At 36.4% G+C, this 19,308-nt stretch overlaps 2 protein-coding genes across 3 annotated transcripts; both read left to right on the forward strand.

Annotated features, from left to right (window-relative positions):
- The first annotated feature begins 5,406 nt into the window (after window positions 1-5,406).
- LOC112198074 (protein Iojap-related, mitochondrial) lies at window positions 5,407-7,753 on the forward strand. Of its 2 annotated transcripts, none has more exons than XM_040519294.1 (4): window positions 5,407-5,755; window positions 5,957-6,044; window positions 6,445-6,542; window positions 6,872-7,310. In XM_040519294.1, the coding sequence occupies exons 1-4, from the start codon at window positions 5,480-5,482 to the stop codon at window positions 6,878-6,880; spliced, it is 471 nt and encodes a 156-aa protein (XP_040375228.1). In that variant the 5' UTR covers window positions 5,407-5,479; the 3' UTR covers window positions 6,881-7,310. The 2 variants fall into 2 exon arrangements, with proteins under 2 accessions (XP_040375228.1, XP_024194859.1); XM_024339091.2 differs by lacking the exon at window positions 6,872-7,310 and adding an exon at window positions 7,437-7,753 and having other exon boundaries at window positions 5,410-5,755.
- Window positions 7,754-7,863: 110 nt separating this feature from the next.
- Window positions 7,864-14,563, forward strand: LOC112199592 (putative ABC transporter C family member 15). The gene is made up of 11 exons (XM_024340583.2): window positions 7,864-8,385; window positions 8,560-9,501; window positions 9,853-11,291; window positions 11,467-11,553; window positions 11,656-12,282; window positions 12,403-12,567; window positions 12,660-12,954; window positions 13,071-13,591; window positions 13,692-13,755; window positions 13,844-14,083; window positions 14,251-14,563. The coding sequence occupies exons 2-11, from the start codon at window positions 8,685-8,687 to the stop codon at window positions 14,370-14,372; spliced, it is 4,377 nt and encodes a 1,458-aa protein (XP_024196351.1). The 5' UTR covers window positions 7,864-8,385; window positions 8,560-8,684; the 3' UTR covers window positions 14,373-14,563.
- The last annotated feature ends 4,745 nt before the right edge of the window (window positions 14,564-19,308 follow it).

Raw genomic sequence — 19,308 nt, forward strand, 5'->3', positions numbered from 1 at the left:
GACCATAATCGGGTCGTTAAAATGAAGAGAACCTATGTATTTTATGGAGCGGTAAGAATCTCGAAAATCAATGTATATCTGTTTTGATTAGCTCCGTTAACTATGGCTACGTTTCACAAACAAAGAAAATGTCATCCACAATGGATAGAGTTTGGCAAGTAGGATGATGAGCTGTAATTAACAAGTTCATGTATATATAACTGGTGTATAATTTTAACTCGTATTATATGTTCGTAAAAATGTGTCAACCTCTGCTTTTTAACGTTAGATATCTTTTTTTTTTTCAAACATATCTATTTGCTTTTATGTTGATATGTTTCTTTAAACCTAGAATCATTGTGGGTGAGTTTTAATGTAAAGATTGGTGGGAATATTTGGTGATTCGGTGGTATTTACAGGTGGATTTGGAGCAGTGTACTTCTTCTATTATTGAAACGATGCATTAAATAGCCATAAACGACTTGTTTTCCGGTCAATAGTTTTTTTTTTTCCGGTCAATAATTGGACCATTGAATTTCTTCTGATCAGAATCGTAGAACAACCCATTAATATTGTTACCAAATCTATTGACAACTGGTATTTTGAAACATTCTACTATTTATGATGAAATTTATACATTAACAACACCAAATAATTTTACAACAATTATATTTTATACGTATACAATAAATGGATTTCAATTATATATTCTTTCGCTTTCGTTTAATACTAAAAGTACTTACAATCTCATATTTTATTCTTGTGTTGGGGGCTAAGACAAGTGTTGTCATTTTTTCTTAGATTCTCATATGTTACACTACTGATCGATGTGTATTAATCATGCCATCCTTAAAAGAGTTTTTTTTCTTCTTCAAAGTGCGTTTTCAAGTGTAATCGGCAAAATCGGGCTGGACAAAACAAAAAGATCTTCTATCATAAATAACTTGATGAGCAAACTGACGAGTTAACACCTACCATTCTGCTTTTGATCATCTTCATGAAATCCAAACTCTTGAGGATTTAGATGAAGTTTGCTAGAATCGTTATGATGCACGGTTCAATCACTAATGACTAAAGTTGTCAGCATTCACTTTATACTTTATAATCTCAATCTTCTTGGTAAGGAATGTTTTGCAACGTATTCTGAATTTGATTTGTGGTTGTCTCAAAATTAGCCTTATCAGGTTACCTTAGAAGTCGTGTGACTTCAACTAGAAGTTATGCCTAATCTTATTGATGTGGATTATAGTAAGAAAAAGTTTTTTTTTTTTCTTTTAAAAAAAAAAGAGGTTTGGAACCCAGCCAAGCTGAGAGGTTCATCCCCACGCCTGACTTATTATATTAAGATTAGAAGAGTGCATAGAGAGGGACATAAAACCTTGACCTCTAGCCTCAGTACATAAATTCTCGAAGAGTACATCCCGGATAATCACATGAGACTCATCTATCAAAATATCATCAAGATAATTTAAACTAGCAAGGTGAGCCAATCGATGTGCTACACCGTTTACTTCACGGAAGACATGTCTTACTATAGTTTTACTCATTCAAGATTGTCAATAGAGTGTTGCTATTGGGACCTCCAAATCTGCTCACTTGACCTCACTCTATTATGAATTATTAAATAACATATATAACCTACTATAAATGACTATTAAGGACAATGATTATACCAAAAAATATTACATTGATTTTCTATAGACTTTCCAATTCCATAATATTAGATTGCATTTATTATTTTCCTTATCTATTTTCATTTTTCAATTTCACTACATACTTATTAAAGCATTCATATATATTTAATAAGAATTAAAACTATGATTACATGACATAAAAATATATGATATACATATTGAACACATATTGGTGAGGGAAAGCAAAACAAATCATATTATGACCTAAATCTAAGTCTATCCATTATATTTGCAAAAAAAAAAAAAAAAAAGCTAGCAATTAAAAAAATATTTAAATAATTGATCATGAGGTACATAAAATAAACATTAAGAAAAAATGATTAATCTTCATTTTTTTGCAGAGCTAAAACAGAAAAAAAAAAAAAAAACCACAAAAATAGTTCATGTTATTTTCTTGTTGATTAGAAATTAATTTTTAAAACTCAATACCTTGTGTTTAATTTTTTTTATTGAAAAAAATATTTATGTTATCTAATTATGGAATTGATATGTAATTAAGATTTATATACTAATTAATTATTTAATTAACTAAGTTTTTTTTTTTAAAGATAATACTTTGTTTGCAAATTATATAAATGAGGTTATTTGAGAAAATTCAGTGAAGTTTAGTAAGTAAATTTAGTATTTGAAAATTTGATAGGAGGTGTAAAAAATATAGGAGGTCAAGTGTCAATAGAAAAACTCTCGTCAATAATCATGCAACCAAAAAAAAAAAAGATTGTCAATAATCACACTAGATAAAACCTTGTTTTTTTTTTTTTTTTTTATAACACATTGTTTGTTGATTAGCATCATGATTTTGACAATACAAAAGTACATTGCAAACTTTTCAAGAGTATGACTACACTAGAAGACTACGCAAAGACAATTCAATTGAAAGGTATTAAATATTATAAATATTTAAAGATGTGGGACATCAATTAAAGAAAAGCCTAAACATAACAACTTATTATGCTATCATCATAACTTGGTGCACCAATGGCAAGGATCCAGAAATTATGTCATTTTAAAAGGTTGGTGATGGAGAAAACTTTGAAGCCTTCGGAGTAATGATTATAACTAGTCCCTTAATAGAAGCAACAGTTTCACAAGTTGCTAAAAAGCGTCAAGAAAAATCAAAACAGAAATGCAGACTTCGTTTTCAGTCGACACTAAAAGTATTAAAGAAGCAATGAGAAACTTAGGAAAATTAGAAAACAATTGCATGCATATTGTTTTATATTAATGTCATTATATATTTGTCATTGAATGTCGTACCGATAAGAGCTTGAACTAGCATTATTCTTTAATCGTGAATGACTTGATTGATGCAAAGTTGCAAACTCCATTGATTAAATAAGGGTTCTTGGATTATTGGACAGAATCGTGAATAGAGTTATTTGGTAGTATCCAGCTGTAATCTGGTGTTATACTACATATTTTTATGTGTAGGTACAGGGTTTGTACTTGATATGTTGGTATTCCCATACAAAACATTGAAGAAACCTATAAATTGGTCTCAGAGAATCTCTAACGGTAATTGCATCTCGTGAGTCAGCATATGCACCGAGTCCGTCCTAGCTCTTAGAAAGTTTGCTTAAGGAAAGTATCTTCTGGTTCTTAATCTTTATCGTGCAAAGATATTTTCTATCTATTGAAATCGCACCATTAAAGTCCTAATTGATTAAAGATTTGTTTAATTGGATATCTTTTATTAAAAGTTTCATATTAAGAGTCCAATTAGGGTAAAGTATTGATTGTTGGGGATTTATTTTCTCCTCAATATATTCAGAAAAGTAACGTTCATTTTTATACGCCTTTGACGCAAGAATTATTGTGCATCTTGCTTGCTTAGATAGAGTCTCATAGGAGTTCATGAAACACTTGTTCCGTGTCTAAGTGTCTCATTGTTCATTCACTCATATGCATTTATTCTCTCAAGATCAGTAGAGAAGCTTGTGGATACAAGAAGAGTGATAATTGAAGATCGTTCAAGTGAAAAAGACGATCAAGATTCAAGATAAACACATCATTAATTAGTCTAATGATTGTAGCTAAGTATAGTGCTAATTGTGTTTGTAAAGAAACGTATCATTCATCATTAGTGAATTGATTTGATTTTGGGTTCTCAAAAGTAAGAGCCCTGCAGTGTTTTTAATATCAAATTTGAGGTTTTCACTCCGTAACCAAGGTTGTGTGTTCAGTGTGATTTTTGGTTTCTGCCCAGTAATGATTGCAACGTATCTATCAATCCCCGATACCCAAAAACACGTTTCATTCTAGTATTTTCAATGTGTCGATTAGAATTGTTGTAGAATCATTATCATAGTATATGAATCTTCATTCATAATAATTCAGAATGTTGCAACATACGTACTATGGCTTAATGAACCCTCATTGGAGCCTTTAAATCTTATGAGGCAACCTCCCCCATTACCAATGCCAAAGCCAAATTCTCCTTTGGGGGTAAAGGTGAAGCCTAAAGACGTAGTCATTGCGTTAGTGTAATTTATTTATTTTTTTATGAAAAATTGTATAATATGACTAATTACTCAAATGAGAAACTACTCTACTCCAACGAGGATCTTATTTATCTTAATGAAATTTTTTTTTAGTTATCTACTTTATTATAATGAGAACCTTATTTACATTAATAAGTAATTTATTCTAGTTAGCACATGAGTCTTCAAAGTAATAAATTTTACATGAAATATGACATTTGTTAACATACTAGAATTTTACCTATTTTTTATATTTTGTTTTCAAGGCTTTTGACCTATAAAGAACGAAGGTGTTGAAGTGAGTTTAAAGGTCAAAGGCCCCAAATCATTTAATTTGGCTATGAAAGACTGATCACGAGAGTAGGAAAGAGTCCCATGTATGGTGGGTTCCAAAATTAACGACTCTATTACATAATGAGAAAAAGATTAGTACAATCAATGTGGTCCTAATGTTGTACAAACTAGAGTTACAACAAGATTGCTAGGGTGTCTTGTATGATGCTACTTGTACCTTCACATCAAGAACAAAACGTTCAAAACTTGTACCCCATCGTCACGTCGGGTAAAAATGTGTTTGTATTAGACAAATTTTATTTGTAAACCCTTCTATACTTGGAATACGCATTTTGATTTTTTCTTTTCGAAACTCTTTGTATTTTGCTTTGACTTAAAACTGTGACACCCCTCAACCAATTCCACCTCCACCTTTTGTTGCTCCACCATCACACCTCTTCTGTCGCCATCCAAAGAGATAAGTTGATGACAAACCACCTAACCCGTAAAATTGTTAGTGGTTGTTAACTTGTTATCAAGTAGCAGTAGCTTTTGCTCTAAATTGATGTTTGGAACTACAAATAGACATATTATGTGACCCTCTTTCTCTTCCTCTATCCCCATCTCTCCTCCAAATCATAAACCTTAGCAGTCACATTACACATTGTTAAAACTTGTACTTTGCTGATTACGCTTGCTTCGCTTGTCACCGAATCTTTAATAAAGATAATACTCTTTTCTTATTTAAAATGAAACATAATCCTTTACGAAAAATAAATAAATAATAAATTAAAGAGTCCACCTCAAATTCACATTTTACTTTTCAAGCACACACGTGAAGTTCATGCACCTGGTTAATCGTTGACAATTCACTATTCAGTATTCACTATTCACTATTCCCCACCAGTGATGTTAACAGTTCAACGGGCGCATTACCGCCGTGCATACGGTGCGTTTTAACGAAAGGGACCAGCACGTCCGGAACGACGTCGTTGCACCCACCCATTTCACAAACCCGAACCCAGTAGCGACTAAAGAGTAACAACAAAAGTGATGTTGGCCGCTCTACGCTCCCGATCGTCGTCCTCACTGCTTCTTCAACGATGGAGGCTAGGGTTTCCATCTCTGCACCAGGCCTTCTCCTCCTCCGCCGCCAAGGAAGGCCTGCTTGATCTCCAGGAGGTCGAGACGGTTCTCAGCGACGTCAAGGCCGACGACGTCAAGGTCATACCGGCGAACAAGCACTGCGAGTGGGCCGATTTCATGGTCCTCGCCACCGGAAGGTCCACCTGGCACGTCAAGAACATCGCCCAAGCCCTAATTTATAAGGCAGGTAATTCGGCTTCCGACTTACTAATTTTACCGATTTCCGATTGAATAGAGTAGAAATTGAAGCTTTAGTAGAAAAATTTTGAGTCGTGTAATTTCCTATATGAATGCTGCTTGGTGTTTAACGAGGCTCAGCATCTTGTTATGGAGTGATGAACTTGATCACTATCTGATTGTGATTCCATTTGTTTATTCGAGCAGTCTAAGCAAAAGCAGAAGGGAGCTCAGCGCTTGGTGCTTCCCACTGTTGAAGGGCAAGAGGGAGGAAAGTGGATTGTCATCGACTCTGGTTTGTGCTCTGCTCTTTGGTCTATCATCATCGTTGTTGGTGCTCTAAGAGCAATGCTGGTTTTAAATTATGCACAACTTTGTTTGGTACAACCACATCAGAATAGTTGGAGAACTAAGAAGTTCATATATTCACATGGCTGCAATCTTTTCTGGCCATCGATGTTGTGACTTTGAGATGGCATTAATAGGATACAGTAGTGCTTTCTAACTAGATGTCAGAATAACGAATTCTATTTCTGTATATTTTCTATTGTAAATTTCTGAAACTACTTTGAAATCTTTCGTATAGTACAGTGTTCACAATGTGTGCACAGTGATTAAGTCCCCCGCTGATGTGGGACGATATATTTTCTTTTTGTGGTTTTTTGGTTTTGTAATAGTCATCTTCACTTTTTCAGGGAAGGTGATAGTTCATGCTCTTGATGAGAATGCTAGAGCTTACTACAATTTGGAGACTCTTTGGACAACAAAGCCATCTGAGAGAGAACCAATTCAGGTATGGTTGAAGTTTACAAATTTGTTTTTTGCAATATGTGCATCATATACTCATACTTCATACCATCCCAATCCATTTCATTACTGGAAACCTCATTCATCATGTTTTGGGAGATCAGATCACCCAATTAGTTTGCATTGGATATAGTGTTCCCTCAAAAAAGTTATGTTATGAAGTAGCTACGCATGTTACTGTCATCAATTTGTTATTTGATGGTAAGTCCTCAGAAAGCATGCACATATTCAGTTCAACATGCCAACGGCATGCAGTAATAAGCACACTCGATCTTCCTAATATCTTAGTATTTAAACAGTCCTGTTTTGTCTCAGGGCATATAAACACAAACAAGCACAGCAACTTGAATTTATGACAGAGCAAGTTTGGATTGGCAAAATAGTTTGATATCTGTGTAATAGGTCTGAGACTGATTTTCATGTTCCTTTGGGTTATGAAGTTTTTAGAAGTCCTGGGTATTCTAATTACTTGTCCTTAACTATCAGATGGCATAAATAGATTTATAGCGTACAAATTTAAAAGAGAAATAGTTCTATTGGGTTCCCCTGGCATTGGAAAGCTGGAGGTGAAGTTCTCATATTGCTGGTCAAACTTAGTTGTGTTCTTCATCAGGTTTTGCAATCTGGGGAGTTTAGAGGGGATAGACTTGCTAGTGTATTAAAGTGATTTGATCCAATTTGTTTATTTAACCTCATTTTGTAAAGGCTGATTGGTTTTGAATTTTAAAGACATTTAGACGAGACATTATATGCATGGTCCATTTTTTCACTTCTTTCCTCCCTTCCCTTCCCCTCCACTCTCCCCCTTATATTTGTTTTCTGTGATTTTAATGTAGACACAAAGTTGTTGTAAAGCTCTTAACATTTTCATTTGTATTAGGATTTGGAAAAGGCTTTTGTGAAGGTTCGTCCTAAGAACAACTCCAAGAGGAAACCAGCACAGAAATGTGTTTAATCAGGGAAATGGGTTACTTTCGACCTTTGTTATGTGATGGTGAAGCGTCATGCTTGTTCTGAATGTATACTGAGGATTGTCGTCTTGTTGAGATTTTCAAGTTGTCATTTACGGCATAGCCAGTCATCTTTAGGTTGTATTAATGACAATTTTTGATACCTATGATCTCTTTATTTGCTGAAAATTGAGAGGGTAGTTGTACTAATGACAATTAACATGGAATTATGATGTCATTCCAATTCCTTTTTTGGTTAGTAAAAGCAGGAATATTTTTTTATTCAAAAAAAAAAAAAAAAAAAATTTTTACCCCGTAATCATTCTCTCTCATTCCAAGTAAGTAAATGTGTCATAAATTTCACAAGGCACTCGGCAACTTGTCATTAACTTGCAGAATAAATAATGGGATTAAACTTGATTTCCATATTGACTATTCATTGTGTGTAAACGATGACTCCTAAACGATTAAGGAAGGAGATCTAAAATAACTTAGTTGTCAACTTCTGCCTAAATAATAATAATATTATATATATATGTGTGTGTGTACGTGTCTCTATACAAATTAGGAAGGCTAAATCCTAGTTGAACTATGTATAAACATGTCCCTGCACTCACACTATCATCAGATACTCATCCCATTGAGAGATACAGTCGTGAGAAGTGCAAAAGATCAGTGTTTGAGATCAGTTGCCTCTTCAGGTTTGTTGATCTTCCTTAAAGATATATTGAAGATTTTAACACGTACCAGAGTACTAAGCTTTGCTAGTTCCTTTACAAGAATCCAAAGCACTGTTTCAGTGGTTTCAAAGACCCACGAGGTGCAAAGCATCGAGCTTTGGTACTTCTTCATCACTGAGCCACGTGCCTCTTTCAACAGGTTTGCTTCTTTAAAACACAGCTTGCCACAATCTGTTTTTGTTCTGAATCTACTTCTCTGATCCCAAAGATTTTGTTTTTACTGCTATGTTCTAATGGTTGGGTTGTCTTCCAATCTTTATGTGTTTATCTGAACCAGTTCTGCCTACTTACCAAAAGTGCGTGTTATATGCAGGTGTCATTTTTTTTTTTGGTACAATGGTATATGTAGGTGTCATTGCTTGAGTTCAGTTCTAAACATCTAGATTGGTTCAGAACTAATCTGACTGGAAAAAGCTTTGGACTTTAGACTCAACTTTCATGGAGATCTCTCTGGAAATTGTCAATGTTGTGTTTTTCATAGTGTTATTGACTTGGGTTTTCCTAGATACACTGAGAAGAAGAAGAAGAGATGGTACTGAAAATGAGACATATTCGACAGGCAGAGCAAGCAGAGGATGTAAAGGGTTTGCTTTGATAACCCTTATTGCAAATGCCTTAATCTCAGTCTTCTATGTTGTTTTTGGAATTTATGACTATTGCGGTGGTGGAAACGTAAGTTTGAAATCAATCTTTTCTGGGATGACTTGGGTTTTGGCAACAATAGTGACAATCTACTCCAAGAACAGAGGTTTTATTGAGCTCAAAAGGTGGCCTTGGGTCCTTATTTTTTGGTGGATCTTTTCCTTCATTTTTTGCTCACTTTCTGTGTGCCTTCACTTGATCAGCCACTACTTCAAATCCACAAAGTTTCCAGATTTTGTTCTAAAGGCAAACATAGTTGAATTCGCTTCCATTCCCCTGTCGACATTGCTTTGTTGCAATGTTTTGAGTTATGTCCAGAAAGACAGTGATCTCAATGAACCATTACTCGAGGAGGAGTATGAAATTCAAACTGATAGTTACACTACTGCTGGAATATGGAGCAAAATAACATTCCAGTGGATGAATCCAATTTTTAAAATGGGACTTCACATCCAAAAACTTGAAGTGTCTCATATACCATCTATTCCTCCTTCAGCAAGAGCCGAGAGTGCTTCTTCTTTGCTCCAAGAATCACTCGAACACCACTCTTCATTATTAAAAGCCATACTGAGGGCTGTATGGAAATCACTAGCCATAAATGCAGTTTTTGCAGGTAACACAACTCATTTAGCTTTCATTCGATCTTTGGTACAACGTATAAGTACTCCTTGTAGTTTTCCTTTTTCATTTAATTAGTACTCTTAAGTTTAATGTTTAATTATCTCTAAACGGTAGTATTATCCTGAATGAATGTATATGATGACTTTTTGAGAGTTCGAATAACATTGCATTTTATTTTTGGCATGAAATCCCCCTTTACAATCATGTTTAATGGCTTAGTAATTGGAAGAGCTTGTCTTCTAGCTAGTAGTTTTATGCTGGTTAATTATGTAGATTGCATTTGGACTATATATATGATTAGTATAACTACAAAAGTTAATTAATGTTTCACTTTATTTTTTAGGTGTCAATGTTGTTGCATCCTATACTGGTCCCTTCATAATAAGAAACTTTATGAAGTACATAGTTGGAAAGAATGACAGCTCAAACATGTATGGAGAGAAGCTTGCCTTCGTATTCTTTTTTGCAATGACTTTGGACTCAATTACTCAAAGGCAAATGTCTTTTGGTGCTCGGCAAATTGGTCTACAAGTCAGAGCAGCTTTGACCGCCTTAATCTACAAGAAGTGCATCTCGATTAAGTACTCTGGTCCAAGCAATGGTGAAATCATAAACTTAATCAACATGGATGTAGAAGTGGTTGGAGAATTCTTCTCTTCTATTCATGGAGCTTGGGTGCTTCCCCTTCAAGTGTTGCTGGCATTGGTTATCTTGTACAGAAATCTCGGAGCTGCCCCTTCTCTGGCTGCCTTTCTGGCCACAGTAGCAGTAGTGGTATGCAACACACCATTGGCTCGAAGGCAACAAATTCTCCAATCAAAAATCATGGAAGCAAAGGATTCAAGAATCAAGAGAACCTCAGAGACTCTAAAGAGCATGAGAGTCATAAAATTCAATTCATGGGATCCTAGTTTCTTAGAGAAGCTACTTCAACTTAGAGAAACTGAGAAAAGTTGGTTAAGGAGATTTTTGTACACTAAGGCGGTAGTGGTATTTCTCTTCTGGACTTCACCAACCATAGTTTCAGTGGTTAGTTTTGGTGTTTGCATCATGATGAAAACACCATTAGAACCATATACAGTCCTGTCAGCTTTAGCCACTTTCAAAATCCTTACCGAGCCAATTTACAACCTTCCAGAGTTTATCTCAACGATTATCCAAACAAAGGTTTCGGTTAAGCGAATTCAAGAATTTATCAGATTAGATAAACAAGTGGAGCTGATTCCTTGTGATTATTCTTGCACTACATCATCTACTTCAGCAATCAGGGTTGAAATGGAGTCTGGAGAGTTTTCTTGGAAGGCAAGCAATGAACATGTAGAGAGACCTACAATCACAGTTAGAGAAAAAATAACTATGAGAAAGGGATGCAAGGTGGGAGTTTGCGGTTCTGTTGGCTCGGGCAAGTCTAGCCTACTATGCAGTATACTTGGTGAGATTCCAAAAATTTCTGGGCAAGCAACCAAATGTTATGGAACAAAATCTTACGTCCCACAAAGTCCTTGGATCCAAACTGGAACCATAAGGGACAACATTTTGTTTGGTAAGGAGGTGAACGAGGGTTTCTATAAGAACATTGTGGAATGTTGTGCCATGGACCAGGATTTCAAGATGTGGCCTAACGGAGATTTGACAGTCGTGGGGGAAAGGGGATTAAATCTAAGTGGAGGCCAAAAACAAAGGATTCAACTCGCAAGAGCTGTCTACAATGATGCTGATATATATGTCTTGGACGACCCTTTCAGCGCTGTAGATGCACATACTGGAACACATTTGTTCACGGTAAGCAAAATAATAGTTTACTCAGGATTCAGGAATATGATTTAACTGCATTATATGCATAAATGTGCTAAAAGCACAGAATGCATCCCTACGTACTTACTTGTTTGTTTTGCTTGACCCCTACATAATTATAAATGAACTAGTTTATCAGAGTTTGGAATTAATGTGTTTGCAGAAATGCATCTTGCAAGAATTGTCTGAAAAAACCGTAATCTATGCTACTCACCAACTAGAGTTTTTGGAAGCAGCAGACTATGTTTTGGTAAGTTGATTATTGGACTTCTTAGCTAGTTTAATTTATTGTAAGTCTAGCTCTCAATCTCTTAGCTCTCGTACATTACCAATTAATTTTTATGATATTCAGGTAGTTAAAGATGGTCAAATTGCTCAAGCCGGCACTTACGAAAAGTTGATTAAAGATCCTAATGGCGAACTTGTCAGACAAATGACTGCACATAGAAAATCTCTACACCAAGTTCACAGCAGTCGACCTGATTCTTTAAGCAACACCACAACTACTGGCCTCGTGGATAATGGAATTACTAAAAGAGTATTGGATATTGAAGAAACAGAAAAAGCTTCAACCAATGACCAGATTACTGTCAAAGATATCCGAGGGGAAGAAGAAGAAACACACAATGGTCGGGTAAAATGGAGTGTATATTCTACATTTGTGACTTGTGCTTTTGGAGGTCTACTGCTTCCAGTGATCCTTCTCTGTCACGTCCTCTTCCAAGTGCTCCAGATGGCAAGCAACTACTGGATTGCTTGGGCAGCAGGGAAGGAAAACACTGTCACCAGAGGAAACATGTTGTGGATTTTCGCTCTTTTATCTGGTGGAAGCTCTGTCTTCATCTTGGGAAGGGCGGTCTTCCTTTCAGTTATTACTATTGAAACTTCCCAGAATCTCTTTGTTGGGATGATTACTTCAGTTTTCCGAGCGCCTATGGCATTTTTCGACTCTACACCTTCTAGTCGAATCCTCACTAGGGTTAGTATACATATTATCTCTGCGGCTTGCAAGTTCTTTATTAATGAGGTTCTGGTATGAAACCTAACTATTTTCTTAGCATGTATTGCTTATTGCTCACGTTACAAGAAATTGTTTCAGTCTTCCACAGATCAAGGCACAGTCGACACAGATATTACATTCAGGTTAGCAGGGCTGGTATTTGCACTCATTCAATTACTATGCACTATCATCCTTATGTGTCTCGTGGCCTGGCAAGTCGTCATACTTTTCCTGGTTGTCATTGCAATTTCCTTTTGGTACATGGTAATAAGCCAAAAAACTTCACTTATTTTGTGTTTTATTATGAAACTTGGTACATGCATGTTATAGTTAATTTTTGTTTCCAATTTCTCCAGAAGTACTATATTACCACTGCTAGAGAACTGGCCAGAATGGTTGCAACTCAAAAGGCTCCAATACTGCATCATTTTTCAGAATCAATTGTGGGAGCTACAACGATTCGTTGTTTCAGTCAACAAAATCGCTTCTTGACAAAAGCAATGAATGAAATTGATGACTTCTCTCGAGTAGCCTTTCATAACAATGCAACAATGGAATGGCTATCCGTGAGAATAAATTTTCTCTTCAATGTTGCCTTCCTTGTAGTGCTTATTATCTTGGTAAACCTGCCTAAGTCTGTCATTGACCCTTGTAAGCCACTCGGATCCCTATTGTGAATTTCTTTTAATTGGAAGTCTCTCTAGCTAGAGCACTTAAAATTCAGATTCTGACAAACTATTTGTACGTAATGGTTGCCTTGATATCAGGTTTAGCAGGAGTGGCTGCATCATATGGTCTAAACCTTAGTGTCCTGCAGGGTTGGGTGATTTGGAATCTGTGCAATGTTGAAAACAAAATGATATCTGTTGAGAGAATTCTTCATTTCACTGGATTACAAAGTGAGGCACCACTTGTGATCGAAGCTTCTAGGCCAAACTCTGAATGGCCATATGAAGGACAAATTGAATTTCAAAACGTGCAAGTTCAATATCAGCCTGAGGGTCCAATGGTACTGAAAGGGATCACTTGCACATTCTCTAAAAGGATGAAAATTGGAGTGGTGGGAAGAACAGGAAGTGGAAAGTCCACTATGATCCATGCCTTGTTTAGAGTTGTTGAGCTCTCAGGAGGGAAAATTCTCATTGATGAACAAGACATTTCTAAAATAGGCCTGCAGGATTTAAGGTCAAGTTTAGGCATTATCCCACAGGACCCAACTTTATTTCAAGGAAGCTTGAGGAATAATCTGGATCCTCTGCAGCAACATTCTGATCCAGAAATACTGGAGGTTAACATCATAATCCTATATTTACTACTAAAAAGTATGATATGCTGGTCAATTAATTTTTCTCATATGACTTTGATATGTATATGTCTACACAATTTAGGTTGTGAAGAAATGTCGACTTGGGAACTTAGTGAGGCAAGACCAAATGCTCCTGGATGCACCTGGTATCTACCTAATCATAGCAATTCCATTGTCATTGTATATAGTATAGTTGATTTAGAACTAAAATCTGGATTGCGAATTCCAATGCAGTTTCTGAGGATGGAGAAAACTGGAGCGTCGGACAGAGGCAGCTTGTCTGTCTAGCCAGAGTGCTTCTAAACAAGAGGAAAATTCTAGTGCTAGATGAGGCTACTGCATCTGTAGATACAGCAACAGATAATGCAATTCAAGAGACAATAAGGAAAGAGACAAGCGAATGCACAGTTATCACCGTGGCTCACCGGATTCCTACTGTTATGGACAGTGACATGGTTCTAGTTCTCGATGGAGGTAAGAATTTATCGCTTAAAATAAACAAAACTTTTGCTTCAAGAAAAGAATTTTCTACTTTTGATTGGTCTAAACCTTTTGACATATAGTATACATACTGCAGTAGGAATATATGTCATCTAGAACGTGATAGCCGTTTGACGTCGTTCACATTTCGGTTCATACAGGTAGGATTGTGGAGTATGAATCTCCTGCTCGGCTGATTAAGGAAAACTCGTCTGCATTTTCGAAGTTAGTTGCGGAATTCTTGAGGAGATCTTCCATAAGAAAGAACAACTGCTCATCTTGAGGATTTAAAGAGCTTGACATTGTTGCGTGGGCTGTTTCAATTAGGATTAATGGTTGATTGATTGATTGACTTGTAACTGCAGATTGATTGATTTGTAATTAGGGATGTTGACCATTTACAGAATTTGACCCTAAAAATTGCCTACTTTACTAGTTTACTCCACTAAGAAGTTTTTAATCCCATTTACTCAATTTAAACATCAATGACAGTTTTGCTCTCATCTCCTCACTATGTCACCAAAGCTATCAGACGACAGATTATATCTGTCGTCTGATTCAGAAAAATTTTGTTGTCTCCTGGCGTGATGTCTCTTAGGCCTTCAGACGACAGATATTACCCGTGGTTTATATTTCACTCAAACAACAGAGGCTGCCAATAATCTGTTGTCTGATTATTTCCAAATATGCCAAATTATGACTTTCTGTTGTTACAGCTGTAACAAGACGACAGTTACATGTTGTCATAAAGGTTTCTACCCAACATCTTTTCATAAAACTCTATCGTATGTATTTCATTAAGACGACAGAAATCTGTTGTGTGAATATATGGAGATTTGAAATATGTTGGATTTTTTCTGTTGTGTGAATCAATTGTGGACAACATATATTTGTTATGTTCTATTGTTTCATTTTTACTAAAATGACAGAAATATGTCGTTTGAATATGTAGAGGTCTGCTCTTTCTTGGGTTTTTTTGTTGTGTGACTCAATTATGAACAACATATATTCATAAAGTTCTATTGTTTCTTGTTGACTAAAATGACAGAAATATGTCGTTTGAATATATAGAATCGTGAACTTTCTTGAGTCTTTCTGTTGTCTGATTAGCATAAGGACTATAGTTAGCCTGCTTCATATGTGGTTTATGGTGACTTCAGACAACAGACGCTTGAATTTTGTTGTTTGATGTTGATTCGGATTTCAGCTTGTTTTTGTTCTTATGCCCATCAACTAACACCTCCAATCTTGACATGATAAGATATATACACAAGTGCCATTGGCAAAGAAACAGTTTCATATATATATATATTGATCTTTTCATATTAACAACTCCAAATGTACAAGTCATCAATACATTATCTTAACATAATAAGTACATAGAAACAAGTAGTTGACACAGCAACCTTGTCCCTTGAGCAGCTTCAGTTAGCATTTTCTTCTACTACTTCTGTTCATTCCAATTCTGAAGCAGAGGCTCTTCTCACATGGTGAAATGCTACAACTTTGTCGCCCGCTTTGAACTTCTGGACTCCTTATCCAACATCAAACCTTCATTATGTAGTCTTGAGCTACCTGATAATTATCCAATGAGCATGCAATAACAAAATGGAGAAATCCCAATGAACACAAAATGTTATGTTAATTAATACAAGAGGCACACCGTAAACACATAAATTGAACATGCTTTAAGCAAACCTGGTATAGGAAAAGTAGCAATCCATGAGCAAAGCCTGGACCAAGAGTAATCTACTAATATAAGATGCAAAATACTGTGTATGTTTTTATGATGTAATCTTAAGCAAAAGAAGAAACAAATGTACCCAGTCCCAACACAAAACAGAAACACCAGCAACCTGCCAAAAAGGAAGAAAAGAATATCAGATACCAATCAACCAAATGTACTCCAAACCAAAACCCCTGCAACCTGGAAGTTTTCTATGTACCTGCAACTCATTAAAATATTTAACAAAGACACAATTCAAAATAGATTAAGAACCAAATTTAGTGTCAAAAACAAACTAAATCCTAAAAAAGATGATACATTTCCAAAACGAGGCAAAGTAGGATAGCAAGAATGAGATGTTTGAGAGTCAATCTCAGATTGAGATCGATTTGCAACCCAAAATTTGTACCACATGTTTGGTATGTGTCATGAACCAAAAACTAACTCAAACCCCATAAAATAAACTTAATCTTCAATCATTGCTCCAAATATCAAAATCCAGCAAGTTACTATGTAGACAATTTGCTGAAAGTGTGTTGATTACTACCAAAATATTAATCCAACACTTTACACTATGTATTTGTTTGACTGGTACGTCCTCATTCTTTGAAAGCAATGGCTTGGCAGCCATGAATTCAACTAAAAGCAAGTAATAGCAAAATGCATATATAAATGTCAAGGAAACCCCATATCCAGTGCTTCACAAAGAAATGCACATAAATATACAAATGATTTAAGTTTGATTGTTCACCTAAAGGCATCAAACGATATAGTCCAACACATCCATCATGCAAAGGTCTGAGCCCTGAAAATGAACAAGCAGGAAGAGAAGATATTTAAAGTTGATAATAAGGTGACAAGCTCATTGCGTGTTTGAACTAAGAGTTCAGTGAATTAAGTATATAGAAACTAGCAGCATAAAAACATTGATTATTAGGTAACAAAAAACCATGAAGTACTATAAAGTGACAGAATTCCTAGGGATTTGAAAAGGAATAACATAATCAATTGCCTTGGATTCATAATCCGTGCAGCAAGATACCATTTTCTATTATACCTGAATCCTTCAGTCATTCCACGTAACATTATGATTAAGACATAAGTTCCAATTTCCAATAATCATAAACTGCATTTTTGCATTTGTTTCATCCTAGTATTACAAACTCCTCAAAGTTTGGTAATTACCTGCAACTTGGAAACACACTATATGGTTTCACAGGTAAGGTCCTACCCAAGAAATCAGCTGTATTCTTTCACTGCTGAACCTATGAGTGCTAAGCCAGTTGTGTAGAGAGCCACTATCTCGTGTTAATAACCACTGGGGTTCACATAAGCACCAAGAGGACCTTCACTTGACATCACTAGATATCAATCCGCCTTGCAAAAACAGTCTGCATCTATAGGATGCAAACTCACTAATATGCAAAAACAATCTGCAGCCTCAAACCACCATAAGAAGAGTAAAAGACTATGCTATGTCAAAATAAAAATAGGGTGGTAGATAAAAATGAGCACACCTGCTGGATCGGAGTTACTACTTGTTTGTATTCTGAATGACAAATGGCTACGGCGATGCTCGATCAGTCAACATCAGAACTACCTAATCTGATAACTAATAACATGGGGGAATGTAGAAATGTTACAATACCTCAAATACATATTCATGAGTAATTTCAATCGGCATCACCAGAACAATTCAACCTACAACCAGGCAAAAAAGAAGAGAGAAAAAAATCCAAACAGATATGATAGCAATGAAACATACAATCCACAAAAATTGAAGCTTTAACAAGCTTGAGGGGTCGAGAGAGAGGGAAATGCCTAAATAAAAAGCCCAATCTTGTAACCCAAATGCAATCATATAAACCCGAGGTAAACTGAATTGAACACAAACCAAACTATATCCAGAAATCAAGGGAAAACAAACCAGATCTATAAATGAAGCAGAATGTAAAGCAGAGATGGAGAACCTTGAGAACGATTGCGAGCGAGAAGCAGACCCAAACTAATTAAGCGCGTGCGAGTGACAAAGAGAAATGGGTGGCGATGGCGAGAGGAGATATGGATAACCTTGCGTTGTTGACTTTTGGGGTTGAGTTTGAGTGAAATGTTCATGAGTTCCAGATTCGCCAGTCACAGATGGATTTGGGGATTTGGTATTTTGGGTGTGTTCTTCATATGGAAGGACCAGAGAGAACTCAAGTCGATCAAACAAAAGGGGCTCCGAGATGAGTCCACAAATAAAAACAAGGAATTGAGTCAGATCCTTGCACTTGTAATTACACATACGCATCCCTAATTCAAACAAAACCTAGCAAACCCAAATCGAGTTTCAAAGGAAAATTCCCAAAACCCCAAATTGAATTCCAGATAAAACCTCAAAACTGAAAACAAAACCCAATAGAAACCCTAAATCGAAAAACGGTGAATCAAAAAACTTACCAACAACAGGGAACCAATACGTTTGACTGGTTTGGAGAGACTGAGATGGTTTGGCTAGTTTGGATGGTTTGGCTGTATTTATCGAAGAGTTAGAGATGGGGGATAGGTGGTTCTGCGTTTTTCGAAGAGAGATGAGAGACGGAGATTGGCTTTTGATTAGAGAGATGGGAGATCCGGCAAGAAATTTGCCCGTGGGTTTTGTTCTGGTGCTCGAGGGAGAAGGCGAGAGTTTTCTTCTTCATAGTTGCCGTTTGTTTGAGAAAGGGAGTTAGAAAATGCTAAGAGGAAAACACTCGACCCTTTCCATTTTAGTTGTGCCAAAAAAAATAAGACAGAGAGGCACAATCAGAAGGTCAACAATCTCCATCTATTGCACAACAGAAAACTGTCGTCTGAAACACAGCATTTTTCAAATAGTTTCTTTCCAAAAGAACAAAAAACTCAAACAACCAAAACTAAATCAATCTCAGTTTAATGCACAACAGAAATCTGTTGTCTGAAATATAACCTTTTTCAGAAAACTGATTTACCATGGTATATCACTATATTCAGACAACAGAATTTTTTCATTCTGTTGTTAAAATTATTCAGACAACAGAAAACAACTATTCTGTCGTCTGAGCTCTGTCGTCTGATGAGTTTATTGACGTAGTGCCTCTCAGACTCTCTCCCTCGACTCCTCTCACACACTCTCTCTCTCTCTCTCTCTCTCTCTCTCTCTCTCTCTCTCTCCAGTCGGACGGCCAGATGCAGAGCGACAAGACCGTTGGCCACAGCAAGCACGTCCCAGGCGCCATCTTCTTCCACCTCGAGCCCACCGTCATCGACGAGGTCTGCATCAGAACCTACCACTAGCTCTTCCACCCCGAGTAGCTCATCTCCAGCAAGGAGGACACTGCTAACAACTTCGCCCGTGGTCACTACACCATCGGCAAAGAGATCGTCGATCTCTGCCTGGATCGGATCCGGAAGCTCGCTGATAACTGCACCGGGCTCCAGGGATTCCTTGTCTTCAATGCCGTCGTTGGCGGTACCGGGTCGGGTCTCGGGT

This window comes from Rosa chinensis, chromosome 4 (genome assembly GCF_002994745.2).
Source record: "Rosa chinensis cultivar Old Blush chromosome 4, RchiOBHm-V2, whole genome shotgun sequence".
NCBI lineage: Eukaryota > Viridiplantae > Streptophyta > Magnoliopsida > Rosales > Rosaceae > Rosa > Rosa chinensis.